Genomic DNA, 20204 nt, shown 5'->3' with positions numbered 1-20204 from the left:
AAAACTGGAAACGTAGAAAATCTCCGTAGTTAATGGTTAATATTTTGAAATTTGATCTATATAGAAAAAAGAACATACTATTTTATGTTCATTTTGTGAAGTCCTTCAGTTATCAATATTAATATTTGGGTAATTTTGGTTGAATATATGTTTTAAGACAGAAAACCCGAAAACTGGAAATGAAAAATCTCGGTTATTGATGGTTTAAATTTTGGAATTGGGATCTAAAGAGAAAATACTATTTGAAGTCCTATAGTTATTAGTATTTAAAAAAAATGTAATTCTTGTGTAAAATGTGATTTGTAGAGAAAAATTGTGAAAAATAGAAATAATAAGCTCGGTTATTCATGGTTAAAACTTTTAACAAGGATCTTTATAGACAGACTATATTATATTATGTTTATATGCATCTATGTTTTCCTCTTATTATCAATATCAATAATCAACAATTTGTTGTGTGAAATGTTTTGTTTTACGAACTAATTACAAAACAAGAATGTGTACATAGTACATGGATACCCCACCCGCACTATCATTTTCTATGTTCAGTGGACCGTGAAATTTGGCATTAAAATTAGAAAGACCATATCATAGGGAACATGTGTTCTAAGTTTCCAGTTGATTGGACTTCAACTACATCAAAAACTTCCTTGACCAAAAACTTTAACAAAATTTTTTAATCCGAAGTGGGACAGACAGACGGATTAACAAACATGACAAATGGATGCACAGACCAAAAACATAATGTCCCTATTAAGTGAGGGGCATAAAAAACGAAAATTTCAAAATCTTTGTCATTTCCAGTGTGAATTTTGAAAACGTAAACAGGGAATGTGTCAAAGAGAAACCAAGGCCACTATAATGGGTCTTTAACATTGCAAGTTAATCCGGCACACGGAGGTAGGCTTCAGCTCACTACTGACCCCTTAATTATTTTGTACACTAGTTCTGGATGTTTACAAACTCTAATAGATCATCGTTAAAATATAAAAGACAGCAAACAATAACCACCAAATAATAAAGGACCACTTTCTTGTAATTATCATATTAATAGTGTGCAGCATGTTTGCGAGCACTAATCCCTCCCATAATCAGGAACAGCTTTGAAATGGCAAACAACATAAGAACAAATTGTAAAACTCAGTTGGAAAGGGCTTGACTCAAAAAGATAAGCGCAGAGTATAACCAATTAACAAAAAGACACTGAGTTCTAATAGCTATTTGCTTGTTTGACGGATATTTAATTTTTTGGCCCGCCATTATGTGCATTATTCTAGATTAACTGAATAAGTATTAGTATTTGTATATGTATTGGTATTCTTCTTTATACTATTATGAAGACATGTATGTAAAGATTTATGTTTCGGCCAAATATATTTATATTATTATAACAGTCTTTTATGAAGCCAAAAGTAATTGTGTCGTGAGTACTGAGATCGTCACTAATTACATGAGTAGCTATTTGCCTTGAGGAGCTTTTGTGAAAAAATATTTAACACTCATTATTCTTTTTATACAACCGCAAAAATTAAAAATTTTTTGGTCGTATATTGGTGTCAAGTTGGCTTCGTCGTCTGCGTCGTCATTGTCTGAAGACATTTGGTTTTCGCACAATAACTTTAGTATAAGTAAATAGAAATCTATGAAATTTTAACATAAGGTTTATGACCATAAAAGGAAGGTTAGGATTGATTTTGGGAGTTTGGTCCCAACAGTTTAGGAATAAGGGGCCAAAAAGGGCCCAAATAAGCATTTTCTTGGTTTTTTGCACTATAACTTTAGTTTAAGTAAATAGAAATCTATGAAATTTTGACACAAGGTTTATGACCATAAAAGGAAGGTTGGGATTGATGTTGGGAGTTTTGGTCCCAACAGTTTAGGAATAAGGGGCCCAAAGGGTCTGAAATTAAACTTTGTTTGATTACATCAAAAATTGAATAATTGGGGTTCTTTGATATGCCGTATCTAACTGTGTATGTATATTCTTAATTTTTGGTCCTGTTTTCAAATTCGTCTACATTAAGGTCCAAAGGGTCCAAAATTAAACTTTTGTTTGATTTCATCAAAAATTGAATAATTGGGGTTCTTTGATATGCCAAATCTAACTGTGTATGTAGAATTTTAATTTTTGGTCCCGTTTTCAAATTGGTCTACATTAAAGTCCAAAATGGGTCCAAAATTAAAGTAAGTTTGATTTTAACAAAAATTGAATTATTGGGTTCTTTGATATGCTGAATCTAAACATGTACTTAGATTTTTGATTATGGGCCCAGTTTTCAAGTTGGGCCAAATCAGGATCCAAAATTATTATATTAAGTATTGTGCAATAGCAAGAAATTTTCAATTGCACAGTATTCAGCAATAGCAAGAAATCTTCAATAGCAAGAAATTTTCAATTGCACAGTATTGCGCAATAGCAAGAAATCTTCAATTGCACAGTATTGTGCAATAGCAAGTATTTTCAATTGCACAGTATTGCGCAATAGCAAGAAATATCTAATTGCACAATATTGCACAATAGCAAGAAATTTTAAATTGGAGTTATCTTTCTTTGTCCAGAAAAGTAGTTGAATCAACTTTTAAAAATCATTGTTTTATACAATATATATACAATGTATATTCACTTTTACTACCAACTGATAAATTAAGACAATTTTTACCATTCAGTGATAACAAACACTTTTTTTACATTTAAATATTTTAGGATGTATTTAAATGAGTAGTTATTGTTTCAAACTCCATTAGAAATTTGAATTGAGATCAGTTTTGGAATAAGGGAAAGGGGGATGTGAAAAAAAAATTGGGGGTGGGGGGTTCAATTTTTCTCATTTCGGATTTCATAAATAAAAAGAAAATTTCTTCAAACGTTTTTTTGAGAGGATTAATATTTAAGAGCATAGTGAATTGTTCAAAGGCAAAAAAAAATTTAAGTTCATTACACCACATTCATTCTGTTTCAGAAACCTATGCTGTGTCAACTATTTAATCACAATCCAAATTTAAAGCTGAATCCATCTTGAATGTTGTGTCCATACTTGCCCAAACCGTTCAGGGTTCATATGTTTCGAGAACCCCTCCCCCAACAAAAAATTAACTGTCAGTACCTTTAACACACAGGCAAAATTCTTTCACATACCGAGTAAGATTGTGACTAAGTTGGTTAATCTAATTCAGTACAGTTTTCCATCTATAGGTTACATACCAACACTGTGGTGGAGAATTAGATTCCTGGATTGTAAAATAGCAGAACACAATCGGGGTCTATATCTTTATTCAAATATACAAATATTTAAACAAGAAAGTGATGCATTTGTAATATTATTCTTTTAAATTGAGATAATTATGTATTGTATTGTATTATTCCAACTGTTTAAAAAAAATACTGAACATTTTTTGTATAATTTTTTTTTTCAACTTTGGCAAATAAGGGGAAGCAATTCATTTAACCTCAATTTTACCACAAAAAATTTTGATTAAGTACACCACTTTCCGCAAAATATATTTATAACCCATGCAACGAAGTTGCGGAGGGTATAATGCTTTTGACCCTTCAGTCCGTCCGTCAGTCCTGTTTCTTGTCATCGCAACTCCTCTCAAACCACACAACAGAATTTCACGAAACCTTTTTAGATGAAAAGGACATATTATGTTGTTGTGCATATCGACAGGAAATTACGATTCAATTTTTTTTCTAAAGGTTACGCCCCTTTGGACTTATTTGCTTCAATGTTCTAACTGCAACAGTGTCATCGCAACTCCTCTGAAACTACATAACAGAATTTCATGAAACCTTTTTAGATAATAAGGACATACTATGTACATGTGCATATAGACAGGAAATTACGATTCAATTTTTTTTCCAGGAGTTACTCCCCTTTGAACTTATTTACTTTAATGTACTACTGCAACAGTTTGTCATCGCAACTCCTCTGAAACTACACAACAGAATTTCATGAAACCTTTTAAGATAATAAGGACATACTATGTAGATGTGCATATCGACAGGAAATTACAATTCATTTTTAGCTCACCTGGCCCGAAGGGCCAAGTGAGCTTTTCTCATCACTTGGCGTCCGGCGTCCATCGTCCGTCGTCCGTCGTCGTTAACTTTTACAAAAATCTTCTCCTCTGAAACTACTGGGCGAAATCAAACCACACTTGGCCACAATCATCATTAGGGTATCTAGTTTAAAAAATGTGTGGCGTGACCCGGTCAACCAACCAAGATGGCCGCCACGGCTAAAAATAGAACATAGGGGTAAAATGCAGTTTTTGGCTTATAACTCAAAAACCAAAGCATTTAGAGCAAATCTGACATGGGGAAAAATGTTTATCAGGTCAAGATCTATCTGCCCTGCAATTTTCAGATGAATCGGTCAATCGGTTGTTGGGTTGCTGCCCCTGAATTGGTAAATTTGAAGAAATTTTGCTGTTTTTGGTTATTATCTTGAATATTATTATAGTTAGAGATAAACTGTAAACAGCAATAATGTTCAGCAAAGTAAGATCTACAAATAAGTCATCATGACCAAAATGGTTAGTTGACCCGTTTAGGAGTTATTGCCCTTTATAGTCAATTTTTAACCATTTTTCCTTAATTAAAGTAATCTTTTACAAAAATCTTCTCCTCTGAAACTACTTGGCAAAATTAATCCAAACTTGGCCACAATCATCTTTGGGGTATCTAGTTTAAAAAATGTGTGGCGTGACCTGGTCAACCAACCAAGATGGCCGCCACGGCTAAAAATAGAACAAAGGGGTAAAATGCAGTTTTTGGCTTATAACTCAAAAACCAAAGCATTTTGAGGAAATCTGACATGGGATAAAAATGTTTATCAGGTCAAGATCTATCTGCCCTGAAATTTTCAGATGAATCGGTCAATTGGTTGTTGGGTTGCTGCCCCTGAATTGGTAATTTTGAGGAAATTTTGCTGTTTTTGGTTATTATCTTGAATATTATTATAGATAGAGATAAACTGTAAACAGCAATAATGTTCAGCAAAGTAAGATCTACAAATAAGTCAACATGACCAAAATGGTCAGTTGACCCGTTTAGGAGTTATTGCCCTTTATAGTCAATTTTTAACCATTTTTCGTAAATTAAAGTAATCTTTTACAAAAATCTTCTCCTCTGAAACTACTGGGTCAAATTAATCCAAACTTGGCCACAATCATCTTTGGGGTATCTAGTTTAAAAAATGTGTGGCGTGACCTGGTCAACCAACCAAGATGGCCGCCACGGCTAAAAATAGAACATAGGGGTAAAATGCAGTTTTTGACTTATAACTCAAAAACCAAAGCATTTTGAGGAAATCTGACATGGGATAAAAATGTTTATCAGGTCAAGATCTATCTGCCCTGAAATTTTCAGCTGAATCGGTCAATCGGTTGTTGGGTTGCTGCCCCTGAATTGGTAATTTTGAGGAAATTTTGCTGTTTTTGGTTATTATCTTGAATATTATTATAGATAGAGATAAATTGTAAACAGCAATAATGTTCAGCAAAGTAAGATCTACAAATAAGTCAACATGACCAAAATGGTCAGTTGACCCCTTTAGGAGTTATTGCCCTTTATAGTCAATCTTTAACCATTTTTCATAAATCTAAGGCCAGAATTTTTTAATTTGTTGGTTTACGGATCCGCCGACCCGATTTTGCCGATTTCCAGAATAAAAATAAAATTGACTTTTCATGCTTTTTTATTCCCGCCGACCCTAAGAAATGCATTATCCCTGAAAAATAATTAAAATAATTTTTTTTTATGAAATGAAATGCATTAATCACTAACAAAATTGATAACACTTGCTGTTGTGAAAAAATAAAACTTCCAGTTTACGTTTTTAAATATAGACAAATCAATTATCATAATAACTGACCTTGAAATGTCGTTTGCACAAATAATTTTGCGGAACGAAACTTGTGTTTAAAACCAATTACACAATAAGTTCGTTTCCCTTATTTGTCATCAGTCCGTAAGATGCATCATCTCATAGAAATAGACTTGTCCAAATGTGATAGGTTGAAGGCATCAAGTTGAAGTATTGAATATTAACAAATCATTTGGAATTTTCTTGTTTCATAGATAATAAAAAAATTATCGTCCATTTGGATAAAAAACGGGAATGCGAGACAACAGATTGACCCGATAATCTCGTTTTTCCAATGGACGAGTCTATTAGGTTTTTATACGACCGCAAAATTTGAAAAATTTTTCGTCGTATATTGCTATCACGTTGGCGTCGTCGTCGTCGTCCGAATACTTTTAGTTTTCGCACTCTAACTTTAGTAAAAGTGAATAGAAATCTATGAAATTTTAACATAAGGTTTATGACCACAAAAGGAAGGTTGGGATTGATTTTGGGAGTTTTGGTCCCAACATTTTAGGAATAAGGGGCCAAAAAGGGCCCAAATAAGCATTTTCTTGGTTTTCGCACTATAACTTTAGTTTAAGTTAATAGAAATCTATGAAATTTTGACACAAGGTTTATGACCACAAAAGAAAGGTTGGGATTGATTTTGGGAGTTTTGGTTCCAACAGTTTAGGAATTAGGGGCAAAAAAAGGGCCCAAATAAGCATTATTCTTGGTTTTCGCACAATAACTTTAGTTTAAGTAAATAGAAATCTATGAAATTTAAACACAAGGTTTATGACCATAAAAGGAAGGTTGGTATTGATTTTGGGAGTTTTGGTCCCAACAGTTTAGGAATAAAGGGCCCAAAGGGTCCAAATTAAACTTTGTTTGATTTCATCAAAAATTGAATAATTGGGGTTCTTTGGTATGCCGAATCTAACTGTGTATGCAGATTCTTAATTTTTGGTCCCGTTTTCAAATTGGTCTACATTAAGGTCCAAAGGGTCCAAAATTAAACTTAGTTTGATTTTAACAAAAATTGAATCCTGGGGGTTGTTTGATATGCTGAATTTAGAAATGTACTTAGATTTTTAATTATTGGCCTAGTTTTCAAGTTGGTCCAAATGGGGGTCCAAAATTAAACTTTGTTCATCAAAAATTGAATAAATGGGTTCTTTGATATGCCAAATCTAACTGTGTATGTAGATTCTTAATTTTTGGTCCAGTTTTCAAATGGTCTACATTAAGGTCCAAAGGGTCCAAAATTAAACTAAGTTTGATTTTAACAAAAATTAAATTCTTGGGCTTATTTGATATGCTTTATCTAAATATGTACTTTGATTTTTGATTATGGGCCCAGTTTTCAAGTTGGTCCAAATCAGGATTCCATATCAAGTATTGTGCAATAGCAAGAAATTTTCAATTGCACAGTATTGCACAATAGCAAGAAATATCTAATTGCACAATATTGTGCAATAGCAATTAATTTTCAATTGGAGTTATCTTTCTTTGTATAGAATAGAAGTTGATAATATATGTTGGAAATTTGCCAGACATGACTATGATGTCATTTTCTATTTTTATTTGCCAATAACTTTATGTAAATAACTTCATTGGAAATTTGCCAATATAAAATGTTGCTGATGAAGCTTTTTTTCCTTATCATATCTAAAATGTTTTTAGATAATGTATGTTGGACATTTGCCAGACATGACTATGATGTCATTTTCTATTTTTATTTGCCAATAACTTTATGTAAATAACTTCATTGGAAATTTGCCAATATAAAATGTTGCTGATGAAGTTTTTTTTATTGTTTTATACAATAAACAATGTATATTCACTTTTACTACCAACCAATCTTTACCATTCAGTGATAACAAGCACTTTATTTTACATTTTAATATTTTATGATGTATTTAAAAGAGTAGTTATTGTTGCAAACTCCATTAGAAATTTGAATTGATATCAGTTTTGGAAAAAGGGAAACGGGGATGTGAAAAAAAAGGTGGGGGTTTAAATTTTTCTCATTTCAGATTTCATAAATAAAAAGAAAATTTCTTCAAACATTTTTTTGAGAGGATTAATATTCAACAGCATAGTGAATTGCTCAAAGGCAAAAAAAATATTTTAAGTTCATTAGACCACATTCATTCTGTGTCAGAAACCTATGCTGTGTCAACTATTTAATTTTAGATTTAAAAAGTTTGAAGAAGAAATCTTTAATTGATTTGTAAAATCTTGACATTTGTTTTGTGTAAAAAAAAACATGTAATGTCAAAAATTTGATCACAATCCAAATTCAGAGCTGTATCACGCTTGAATGTTTTGTCCATACTTGCCCCAACTGTTCAGGGTTCGATCTCTGCGGTCGTATAAAGCTGCGCCCTGTGGAGCACCTGGTTGACACGTGTGTTGAAACTTATTTTCGTACGACGTTTTTACATTTTTTTCTTTATCAGTTTTCGTGCTTGAAGATCATTATTCATCAAGTTTTCTGGAATTGATTAAGAGCTACGCGAATCTATTTTTCTTGTTTCTGAAATGACGATTTAATTTCATCTTTGTCCGTGCACCCCCCTTTTTTTTACTGTAACTTATTAGACAATGTCATGCGATATTTATAACAGCTGAGCAATAATATTTCATTGAACTAAAATTTAAGAAATGATGATAAAAAGCCATAACAAACATATTGTTAGAAAGGTGAAATATATATTGATTTTGCATATTTTTCTGTCTTCAAAGATGATTTTTTTTTCTTTTTTTTCCCGACCGACCGACCCGACTTTTTCATGGGGAAAATCCGTAAACCAACAAATTAAAAAACCGTGGCCTAAGTAATCTTTTACAAAATCTCCTATGAAACTACTAGGCCACAATCATCTTTGGGGTATCTAGTTTGAAAAATGTGTCCGATGACCTGGCCATTCAACCAAGATGGGCGCCACGGCTAAAAATAGAACATAGGTGTAAAATGCAGTTTTTTGCTTATAACTATGAAACCAAAGCATCTAGAGCAAATCTGACAAGAAGTTAAATTGTTAATCAAGTCAATATCTATCTGCCCTGAATTTTTCAGATGAATTTGACAACTGGTTGTTGGGTTGCTGCCCTCCAATTGGTAATTTTTAAAGAAATTTTGCCGTTTTTGGTTATCTTAATTGAATACTATTATAGATAGCGATAAACTGTAAACAGCAATAATGTTCAGCAAAGTAAGATCTACAAATAAGTCAACATGACCTAAATGGTCAATTGACCCCTTAGGGAGTTATTGCCCTTTATAGTCAATTTTTAACAATTTTCATTAATTTGGTAAATTTATGTAAATTTTTACCAAATATAGTTCTCTGTTACTAATGGGCAAAGTTCATGATAGATATAATTATAAGAAGCAAAATCGTTCAGTAAAGTAAGAACTTCAAACACATCACCATCACCAAAATACAATTTTGTCATGAATCCATTTGTGTCCTTTGTTTAATATGCACATAGACCAAGGTGAGCGACACAGGCTCTTTAGAGCCTCTAGTTTTTCTAGGAGTTACATCGCTTTGAACTTATTTGCTTTAAGGTACTTTTTCAACAGTTTGTCATCTCAACTCCTCTGAAACCACACAACAGAATTTCATTAAACTTTGTAGATGATAAGGACATACTATGTAGATGTGCATATCGACAGGAAATAACATATTTTTTTCTAGGAGTTATGCCCCTTTAAACATATTTGCTTGAATGTACCCCTGCAACAGTTTTCATCTCAACTCCTCTGAAACCACACAACAGAATTTCATGAAATTTTGTAGATAATAAGGACATACTATGTAGATGTGTATATTGACAGGAAATTATTATTCCATATTTTTTCTCATACAATTTTTTTTCTTACACTTATTTAATTTCTCCAATGACAATGCAGGACATGGGGTATGTGAGCGTGCTCTCTAAGGTTCTTTAATTTTGTATAATTTTAGTATGTTGTTCATAGATAGTAACAGACTTGATTTTCAAAGAAAAACTTTGTGTTGCAATTAGTTCCAGGTTGTTCACTAAATTGACTAGACTAAGTGGTGTAATAGTACAACATAAGAACTAACTATAAAGATCAGTTGAAAAAGGCTTAACTCAGCCGATGGATACAAATAGAAATACATCTAACAAAAACAAGTGGACGTGGTACTCGTACATCCCAACAACAAAAAGACAAAGTACAGATCTGAGAGTACTTGCAGTTACTGACAGCTAGTTCAAAGCCAGTAACAACTAATAAGAAATCATGTATCTAAGACTAAATTATCAATCATTACACATCCAACATTCAATGGATTTAGTGTAAAGATGTCATATATATAAACAGTCAGAGAAAAATACAACCTTGTGCAATGCCAAGATACAGGTGTCGACAGATTGCCCTTTATAGCTTATTGTTCGGTGTGAGCCAATGCTCCGTGTTGAAGGCCGTACGTAGACCTATAATGGTTTACTTTTAAATTGTTAAGCTGTTTCATTCTTAAATACTTATAAAACGGTCCCGTCCTAATGATAAAGACTTTAAATAAAAAATAACAGAAGATTACCACGAACTATTTGAAATTTTCTTGTTTCATAGGTTGTACGAAAATTTTTCATTCATTTAGATATATCAAAAGTGGGGTTAACTGGCAAAAAAGACGAATCCAATATCTCGTCTTTCACATTGGACGGGTCTGCTTCCCGAGTGGTAAACTGTATTTGTTGTGCAATATGTTTATTTTTCGCTCATCCTGTAATGACCATTTATGTCCTGATAGTAAATGAGCATAATCCCCCTTCTACGAACTTATATGAGGATGACATGCCTTGTATGTTTAAAACAACAGAGAATAAATGATTGTCCCCATAACATAAAGAATGATGATAAAAAGAGGAGAGCATAAATATTGTAATAAAGCTGAAGTACACAGTAATTCTATATATATATGTCTTATAAAAAAAAAATACCATATACTGACTGATTCGAATCTTTCACGCAAAAAATCTGTAAACAGGCTACAAATTAAAAAACCTTGTCCTCTTATACATGTAAATGAAATTATTGATTATTTCAAAGATATAATAGTTTTTGTCAGTATTTTTAAAGGTTATTTTGTCTGTAATTAGTTTTACATAATATTTATAATAAAATGGTGAGTGAAATACTCCAGCATAACACCTTTTAACACTGATTTTAGGATTATAAGTGATACATTTCTGTTGCTTTTGATGTTACAGGGGTTCCGGATTCCAAAACATTTGATGAGACGTTGATGATCTGTTTAATCAGAAACTTGACATCTATCAATCCTCCAATCAATGGATTTGACAGTCTACCACTACCAGTGGAAACAACTTCCGGATCTGATCTAGCCAGGATAAAATATTACAGGAATAAACTAGCTCATCATGATAGTAATACAATAGAAACTACTTATTTCAATACAGCATGGAGAGATATATCAGAGGTAACTGTGGATCTACAATATTGATACTTTCATTTATATTTGACATGTTGGACATTTTTAGAACATTTCAGTGTTTTTTTACGACTGTAAAAATTATTTGTTATCATATTCTCCATCCATTCACAATACTCAGAGACCGTTTGACAAATAACTTGCATACATTTTTTTTGTAATTATTTTATTTTTGATGATGAAACATGTGAAATTACATACTACAGTATTCGATACACATTTTAAAAATAAAGTAATACTTGATAAATCAATTAAGTCATATGGATATATAATAAGATATAGATATAAATATTACAAAAAGATTTTGTTAATTAATCAAATAAATTAAATAAAAGCTGCTTCTAACAAATGACATTTCTGATCCATTTTTATACGACCTCAAATTTTGAAAAAAATTTCGTCGTATATTGCTATCACGTTGGCGTCGTCGTCGTCGTCGTTGTCGTCGTCGTTGTCGTCGTCGTCGTCGTCGTCGTCGTCCGAATACTTTTAGTTTTCGCACTCTAACTTTATTAAAAGTGAATAGAAATCTATGAAATTTTAACACAAGGTTTATGACCACAAAAGGAAGGTTGGTATTGATTTTGGGAGTTTTGGTCCAAACATTTTAGGAATAAGGGGCCAAAAAGGGCCCAAATAAGCATTTTCTTGGTTTTCGCGCTATAACTTTAGTTTAAGTTAATAGAAATCTATGAAATTTTGACAAAAGGTTTATGACCACAAAAGAAAGGTTGGGATTGATTTTGGGAGTTTTGGTTTCAACAGTTTAGGAATTAGGGGCCAAAAAAGGGCCCAAATAAGCATTATTCTTGGTTTTCGCACAATAACTTTAGTTTAAGTTAATAGAAATCAATGAAATTTATACACAATGTTCATGACCACAAAAGAAGGAAGGTTGGTATTGATTTTGGGAGTTTAGGTCCCAACAGTTTAGGAATTAGGGGCCAAAAAGGGACCCAAATAAGCATTTTTCTTGGTTTTCGCACCATAACCTTAGTACAAGTAAATAGAAATCTATGAAATTTAAACACAAGGTTTATGACCATAAAAGGAAGGTTGGTATTGATTTTGGGAGTTTTGGTCCTAACAGTTTAGGAAAAAGGGGCCCAAAGGGTCCAAAATTAAACTTTGTTTGATTTCATCAAGAATTGAATAATTGGGGTTCTTTGATATGCGGAATCTAACTGTGTATGTAGATTCTTAATTTTTAGTCCATTTTCAAATTGGTCTATATTAAGGTCCAAAGGGTCCAAAATAAAACTTAGTTTGATTTTGACAAAAAATTAATCGGTTGGGTTCTTTGATATGCTGAATCTAAAAATGTATTTAGATTCTTGATTATTGGCCCAGTTTTCAAGTTGGTCCAAATCGGGGTCCAAAATTAAACTTTGTTTGATTTCATTAAAAATTGAATAAATGGGGTTCTTTGATATGCCAAATCTAACTGTGTATGTAGATTCCTCATTTTTGGTCCTGTTTTCAAATTGGTCTACATTAAAATCCAAAGGGTCCAAAATTAAACTTAGTTTGATTTTAACAAAAATTGAAATCTTGGGGTTCTTTGATATGCTGAATCCAAACATGTACTTAGATTTTTGATTATGGGCCCAGTTTTCAAGTTGGTCCAAATCAGGATCTAAAATATTATATTAAGTATTGTGCAATAGCAAGTCTTTTCAATTGCACAGTATTGCACAATGGCAAGAAATATCTAATTGCACAATATTGTGAAATAGCAATATTTTTTTTTAATAAGAGTTATCTTTCTTTGTCCAGAATAGTAAGCAAGAAATATCTAATTGCACAATATTGTGAAATAGCAATATATTTTTTTAATTGGAGTTATCTTTCTTTGTCCAGAATCAACTCAAATCTTTGTTATATACAATGTATATTCACTTTTTACTACCAACTGATAAATTCAAATATTCTTTACCATTCAGTGATAACAAGCAGTTTTTTTACATCTTAATATTTTATGATGTATTTAAACGAGTAGTTATTGTTGCAAACTCCATTAGAAATTTAATTGAGATTAATTTGGAATAAGGGAAAGGGGGATGTGATTAAAAAAAATGGGTTCAATTTTTATCTCATTTGAAATGAAATTTCATAAATAAAATGAAAATTTCTTCAAACATTTTTTTGAGAGGATTAATATTCAACAGCATAGTGAATTGCTCTAAGAGAAAACAAAAATTTTAAGTTCATTAGAACACATTCATTCTGTGTCAGAAACCTATGCTGTGTCAACTATTTAATCACAATCCAAATTTAGAGCTGAATCCAGCTTGAATGTTGTGTCCATACTTGCCCCAACCGTTCAGGGTTCAACCTCTGCGGTCGTATAAAGCTACGCCCTGCGGAGCATCTGGTTACTTTTTGTACAGGGGTTAAGAAACATACAGAGTATTTTTCTATATTAATCCAATATTTTAAATATTCTACCCCTCCACATTTTGTGGGGAATATGTTCTTACATCTACATTTGTATATATAATATTTGAAATACAACAAAATATTGTTAACTATTTTACTGTTGACAAAATCCTCAGACACACCTAAAATGACTTCTTTTGCACTGAAAGGCAGGAGAATGTCATAATTTTTAATCCAATCTATTACGGATAGCCAGCAGTTTTGTGATACATTCAATTCCCAAAAAATGTGAAAAATATTTTCTTTAATTTCTGAACAAAAAGTACAAAGTTCAGTTTCTTTTAATTTACATTTCAATAAAAATTAATTACATGGTAGAATCCTATGAACAATCTTAAATTGGAAGTTTTGCAAAAAAGAGTTTCTGGTTATGATGAAGGGCATGGAATAAATAGCATTCCAATCCTCAATCTGCATATCTAAATCTCTATCCCATTTTTGTGGGAAGATAAAGATAACACTTTATTATCCTCCAAAAATAATGTATAGAAAAATTTACAAGATTTTGGTTCCTTTTTAACTTTATCTATTAATTTATTTTCAATAATTTCCAGTTTTGAACTACCTTCTATTATAGTTTTCCATCTTTTTGGAATCGCACTTAAAATACTATAAAATTCTACAAAGTTAGTATTGATATCATACTTTTTTTTAAATCATCATATGAGAATAATGTATTATTATCTGACATAAGATCATTAATGAAGAATATACTATTTTCAACATATTTGAACCTCAAAATCATCTTGCCATCTATTTTGATGTTTGGATTCAGCCATATGGACTGGGTCAAAATTTCAGTATTGTTTTCAGCTTTAAGCTTATTTTTTAACTTAGAAAATTTTTAGCTCACCTGGCCCGAAGGGCCAAGTGAGCTTTTCTCATCACTTGGCGTCCGGCGTCCGGCGTCCGTCGTCGTCCGTCGTCCGTCGTCCGTCGTCGTCGTCCGTCGTCGTTAACTTTTACAAAAATCTTCTCCTCTGAAACTACTGGCCCAAATCAAACCAAACTTGGCCACAATCATCATTGGGGTATCTAGTTTAAAAAATGTGTGGCGTGACCCGGTCAACCAACCAAGATGGCCGCCACGGCTAAAAATAGAACATAGGGGTAAAATGCAGTTTTTGGCTTATAACTAAAAAACCAAAGCATTTAGAGCAAATCTGACATGGGGTAAATATGTTAATCAGGTCAAGATCTATCTGCCCTGAAATTTTCAGATGAATCGGTCAATCGGTTGTTGGGTTGCTGCCCCTGAATTGGTAATTTTGAGGAAATTTTGCTGTTTTTGGTTATTATCTTGAATATTATTATAGATAGAGATAAACTGTAAACAGCAATAATGTTCAGCAAAGTAAGATCTACAAATAAGTCAACATGACCAAAATGGTCAGTTGACCCGTTTAGGAGTTATTGCCCTTTATAGTCAATTTTTAACCATTTTTCGTTAATTAAAGTAATCTTTTACAAAAATCTTCTCCTCTGAAACTACTGGGCCAAATTAATCCAAACTTGGCCACAATCATCTTTGGGGTAGCTAGTTTAAAAAATGTGTGGCGTGACCTGGTCAACCAACCAAGATGGCCGCCACGGGTAAAAATAGAACAAAGGGGTAAAATGCAGTTTTTGGCTTATAACTCAAAAACCAAAGCATTTTGAGGAAATCTGACATGGGATAAAAATGTTTATCAGGTCAAGATCTATCTGCCCTGAAATTTTCAGATGAATCAGTCAATCGGTTGTTGGGTTGCTCCCCCTGAATTGGTAATTTTGAGGAAATTTTGGTGTTTTTGGTTATTATCTTGAATATTATTATAGATAGAGATAAACTGTACACAGCAATAATGTTCAGCAAAGTAAGATCTACAAATAAGTCAACATGACCAAAATGGTCAGTTGACCCGTTTAGGAGTTATTGCCCTTTATAGTCAATTTTTAACCATTTTTTGTAAATTAAAGTAATCTTTTACAAAACTCTTCTCCTCTGAAACTACTGGGCCAAATCAATTCAAACTTGGCCACAATCATCTTTGGGGTATCTAGTTTAAAAAATGTGTGGCGTGACCTGGTCAACCAACCAAGATGGCCGCCACCGCTAAAAATAGAACATAGGGGTAAAATGCAGTTTTTGGCTTATAACTCAAAAACCAAAGCATTTTGAGGAAATCTGACATGGGATAAAAATGTTTATCAGGTCAAGATCTATCTGCCCTGAAATTTTCAGATGAATCGGTCAATCGGTTGTTGGGTTGCTGCCCCTGAATTGGTAATTTTGAGGAAATTTTGCTGTTTTTGGTTATTATCTTGAATATTATTATAGATAGAGATAAATTGTAAACAGCAATAATGTTCAGCAAAGTAAGATCTACAAATAAGTCAACATGACCAAAATGGTCAGTTGACCCGTTTAGGAGTTATTGCCCTTTATAGTCAATCTTTAACCATTTTTCATAAATCTAAGTAATCTTTTACAAAATCTCCACTGAAACTACTAGGCCACAATCATCTTTGGGGTATCTAGTTTGAAAAATGTGTCCGATGACCTGGCCATTCAACCAAGATGGCCGCCACGGCTAAAAATAGAACAATGGGGTAAAATGCAGTTTTTGGCTTATAACTATGAAACCAAAGCATCTAGAGCAAATCTGACAAGAAGTTAAATTGTTAATCAAGTCAATATCTATCTGCCCTGAATTTTTCAGATGAATTGGACAACTGGTTGTTGGGTTGCTGCCCTCCAATTGGTAATTTTTAAAGAAATTTTGCCGTTTTTGGTTATCTTGAATACTATTATAGATAGCGATAAACTGTAAACAGCAATAATGTTCAGCAAAGTAAGATCTACAAATAAGTCAACATGACCTAAATGGTCAATTGACCCCTTAAGGAGTTATTGTCCTTTATAGTCAATTTTTAACAATTTTCATTAATTTGGTAAATTTATGTAAATTTTTACCAAATATAGTTCTCTGTTACTAATGGGCAAAGTTCATGATAGATATAATTGTAAGAAGCAAAATCGTTCAGTAAAGTAAGAACTTCAAACACATCACCATCACCAAAATAGAATTTTGTCATGAATCCATTTGTGTCCTTTGTTTAAATTATGCACATAGACCAAGGTGAGCGACACAGGCTCTTTAGAGCCTCTAGTTGTATATAACTAAGTAGCAAGACTTTCCAAGGAGAGTAGTTTTGGGGATCTAATAATTTATACAGCCAAGACATTTTTACACTATAGCAAAAATAATAAATATTGGGCATCTTAAGACCACCATCACAGTGTTCGGACATTATCACTGCCCTTTTCACTTTATCAGGTTTTCCTTTCCATAAAAAGTTAAAAAATATATTCTGAATCTCCCTCAAAACCCCTTCTGGGGGGTTAGGAAGGACAGTCAGAACTTGGACCAAAATAGGAAGTGCTAAAGTCTTAATAACTACAACCCTCCCAATATATGTCAGTTCTCTATAAGCCCAAGTATTGAGTAATGACTTGATACTGTTTATCTTGGCTGTAAAATTACATAGAGTTTTATCCATTTTAGCAAGTTCAAACCATATACCTAGTAGTTTAAACCTCCCAGAACGGTTCCAAACAAGATTTTTTTCTGGCAAAAGTTTTTCCATACTACCCTTTTTTGACCCAATCCATACGGCTTCGGTTTTGTCAACATTACACCTAAGTCCAGCACATTCTGAAAATTTATCAAACAAGTATAAACACTGATTTAGGGATTTTTGGTTACCATCCAGGACTACGGAAGAATCATCAGCGTATTGACTCAACGGAAATTCAGAGTCATTAATTGTTACACCTGCAACCTCAGGGTCATTTTTAATAGCTGCACTTAGTAATTCTAGCACTAAAATAAATAGGTGAGGAGACAGAGGATCCCCTTGACGGACCCCCCTTTTTAATGAAAAAAAATCTGAAATATAACCATTATTCAACACAGCACTAGAAGCATCACAGTAGCAAGCCTTAATCCAATTTATAAATGTATGGTCAAATCCATAAAACTGCAAAGCCTCATATATGAAAGACCATTCGACTGTGTCGAAAGCTTTTTCAAAATCGACTAAAAGTAAAAGTCCAGGAATGTCGTCTTCTTCCATCTTTTCCATTAGATCATAAATAAATCTAGTACATTCGCCAATATACCTACCTTTAAGAAAACCTTTTTGTGTTTGACTAATTATATTTACCAAGACCTTTTTAAATCTATTTGCTAGACTGGCTGTAGCTATCTTATAGTCTACACACAGCAGTGTGATAGGTCGCCAGTTATTAAGATACAACTTTGACTTACCCTCCTTTGGTATACAGGTAATGAGTCCCTGTCTTTGAGTGATAGAGAACTTTCCATACTCTAAAGCCTCATTTAAACATCTTACAAGTGGGAATTTAATATCATTCCAGAAAAATTTATAAAATTCAACAGTGAATCCATCTATACCAGGTGATTTAGAGTTCTTCATATGTTTAAGAGAAGACAGACATTCCTGTACTGATAAAGGTCCTTCACATGATTTCACCTCTTCCTCAATAGGTTTTGTAATAAAAGGATTGTCATGCTGAAGAAATGTGCTCCTGTGAGTCTCAAGTAACAATGGGTTAGAACTAGTATCATTTCTAATAATACATGGATCCGTTATCTCAGATTCGTCCTCCAGAATAAGTTTGGGAATATTTTTTTCTGTATAATGTTTTTTTTCCAAATTACAAAAATAGTTACTTCCCTTTTCCCCCTCTACTTGCCATCTTGCCTTTGCTCTTGTAATTATCCCTTTAACATTTTTTTCTCTTATTACTTTTAATTCTAGTTCCAACCCTTCCCTTTCTTGTTGTACTGATGGCAAGTTATTCTCTATGAGTTTTTTTTATCTAATAATGATATCTTGTATAATAATTCTTTTTCTTTATTATTTTGTTCCTTCTTCTGGAAAGACGAAAATGAGATTGCAGATCCACGAACTTTCAATTTAATTATATCCCATAAAAGCTGATAGCTTAGGCCAGGATTTTTTAATTTGTTGGTTTACGGATCCGCCGACCCGATTTTGCCGATTCCTAGAATAAAAATAAAATTGACTTTTCATGCTTTTTTATTCCAGCCGACCCAAACAAATGCATTATCCCTGAAAAATAATTAAAGTCTTCTTTTTTTATGAAATGAAATGCATAAATCACTAACAAGATTGATAACACTCTCTGTTGTGAAAAAATAAAACTTCCAGTTTACGTTTCTAAAAATAGACAAATCAATTATAACTGACCTTGAAATGTCGTTTACGCAAATAATTTTGCGAAACGAAATCTGTGTTTAAACACAATAAGTTCGTTTCCCTTATATGTCATCAGTCTGTAAGATGCATAATCTCATAGAAATAGACTTGTCCAAATGTGGATTTTTTACGGCAAATCATCAGACAATGTCATGCGATATTTATGACAGCTGAGCAAGAATATTTCATCGAACTAGAATTTGAAATGATGACAAAATAACATAAAGAACATTTTGTTAGAAAGGTGAAATGTATATTTATTTTGCATTTTTTTTCTGTCTTGAAAGATATTTTTTTGGCACTGGCTACGGTTACATGGAAATGTAACAATAATAAAAATATTATTGTTACATAGGAGACTAAATGCCGGAATGCAAAGTCGGGTAAGGAACCGATTAATTACGAATGTAACAATAATTACTGAGGCTACGGTTACATGACGTTATTGTTACATGAAAAACAGCAATATACGATGGGTCTATCAAAATGTACTAGATAATCAAAATTAAAGACATTTATTTTATATTTACAAAACATACAATTATTAAATATAAATTCTTTAATTATTTATTTGCAATGACATTTTCTACATATCCAGTAAGTGGTTTTTGGAGCATTTCTGAGTCCGACACATTTTTGGTGAAACCACTCCAAGCAGCCATCACACAACAGTGATGCCGCACTGTGAACGTCCGTATCACATACTGTACAGTTCCATTCTGCGATATCCCTTTTTGATGATAATGCAACCTTTAATGTTTGCCATGCTTCCGCTGAGAAATACTTTTTCACTCGAGCAATGTTTATGTTCTCATCTAATATTTTGGTTGGAAGCATGTGATGTAGTTTTATATCCCAAGTTTTAAATTTTTCACCCACAACAAAATTGGTCACAAGAATCTCTTCATCCATTGTACATTGTATAATGACAGTAATACGAGTAGGTGTGCAGTTAAATACTTAAAGTGAACACTTTTCTCAGCCCGAGTTCTCAACAACAAACCATTGGTCTATATTTTAGCCTTTGGCACTACTTATCTAAAGTAATATCTTTAAAACACCAAAACCATTTATACGTTAGAAAAAACAATTTAAACACCATTTGTTAACGATAATATTTATTATTTAT

At 32.5% G+C, this 20204-nt stretch overlaps 1 protein-coding gene across 1 annotated transcript in view; it reads left to right on the top strand.

Annotated features, from left to right (window-relative positions):
• The window catches only part of LOC143054234 (uncharacterized), a 66712-nt gene that overhangs the window by 28012 nt on the left and 18496 nt on the right, over nucleotides 1-20204 (top strand). Inside the window, exon 3 of the mRNA XM_076227164.1 lies at nucleotides 11106-11335. Coding sequence (XP_076083279.1) covers nucleotides 11106-11335 — 230 coding nt within the window. The remainder of the gene's footprint in view (nucleotides 1-11105; nucleotides 11336-20204) is intronic.

This window comes from Mytilus galloprovincialis, chromosome 12 (assembly GCF_965363235.1).
Source record: "Mytilus galloprovincialis chromosome 12, xbMytGall1.hap1.1, whole genome shotgun sequence".
In the NCBI taxonomy this organism is placed as follows: Eukaryota; Metazoa; Mollusca; class Bivalvia; order Mytilida; family Mytilidae; genus Mytilus; species Mytilus galloprovincialis.
The sequence above is the reverse complement of the archived record's forward strand: the minus strand, read 5'-3'. Positions and strand labels throughout refer to the sequence as shown.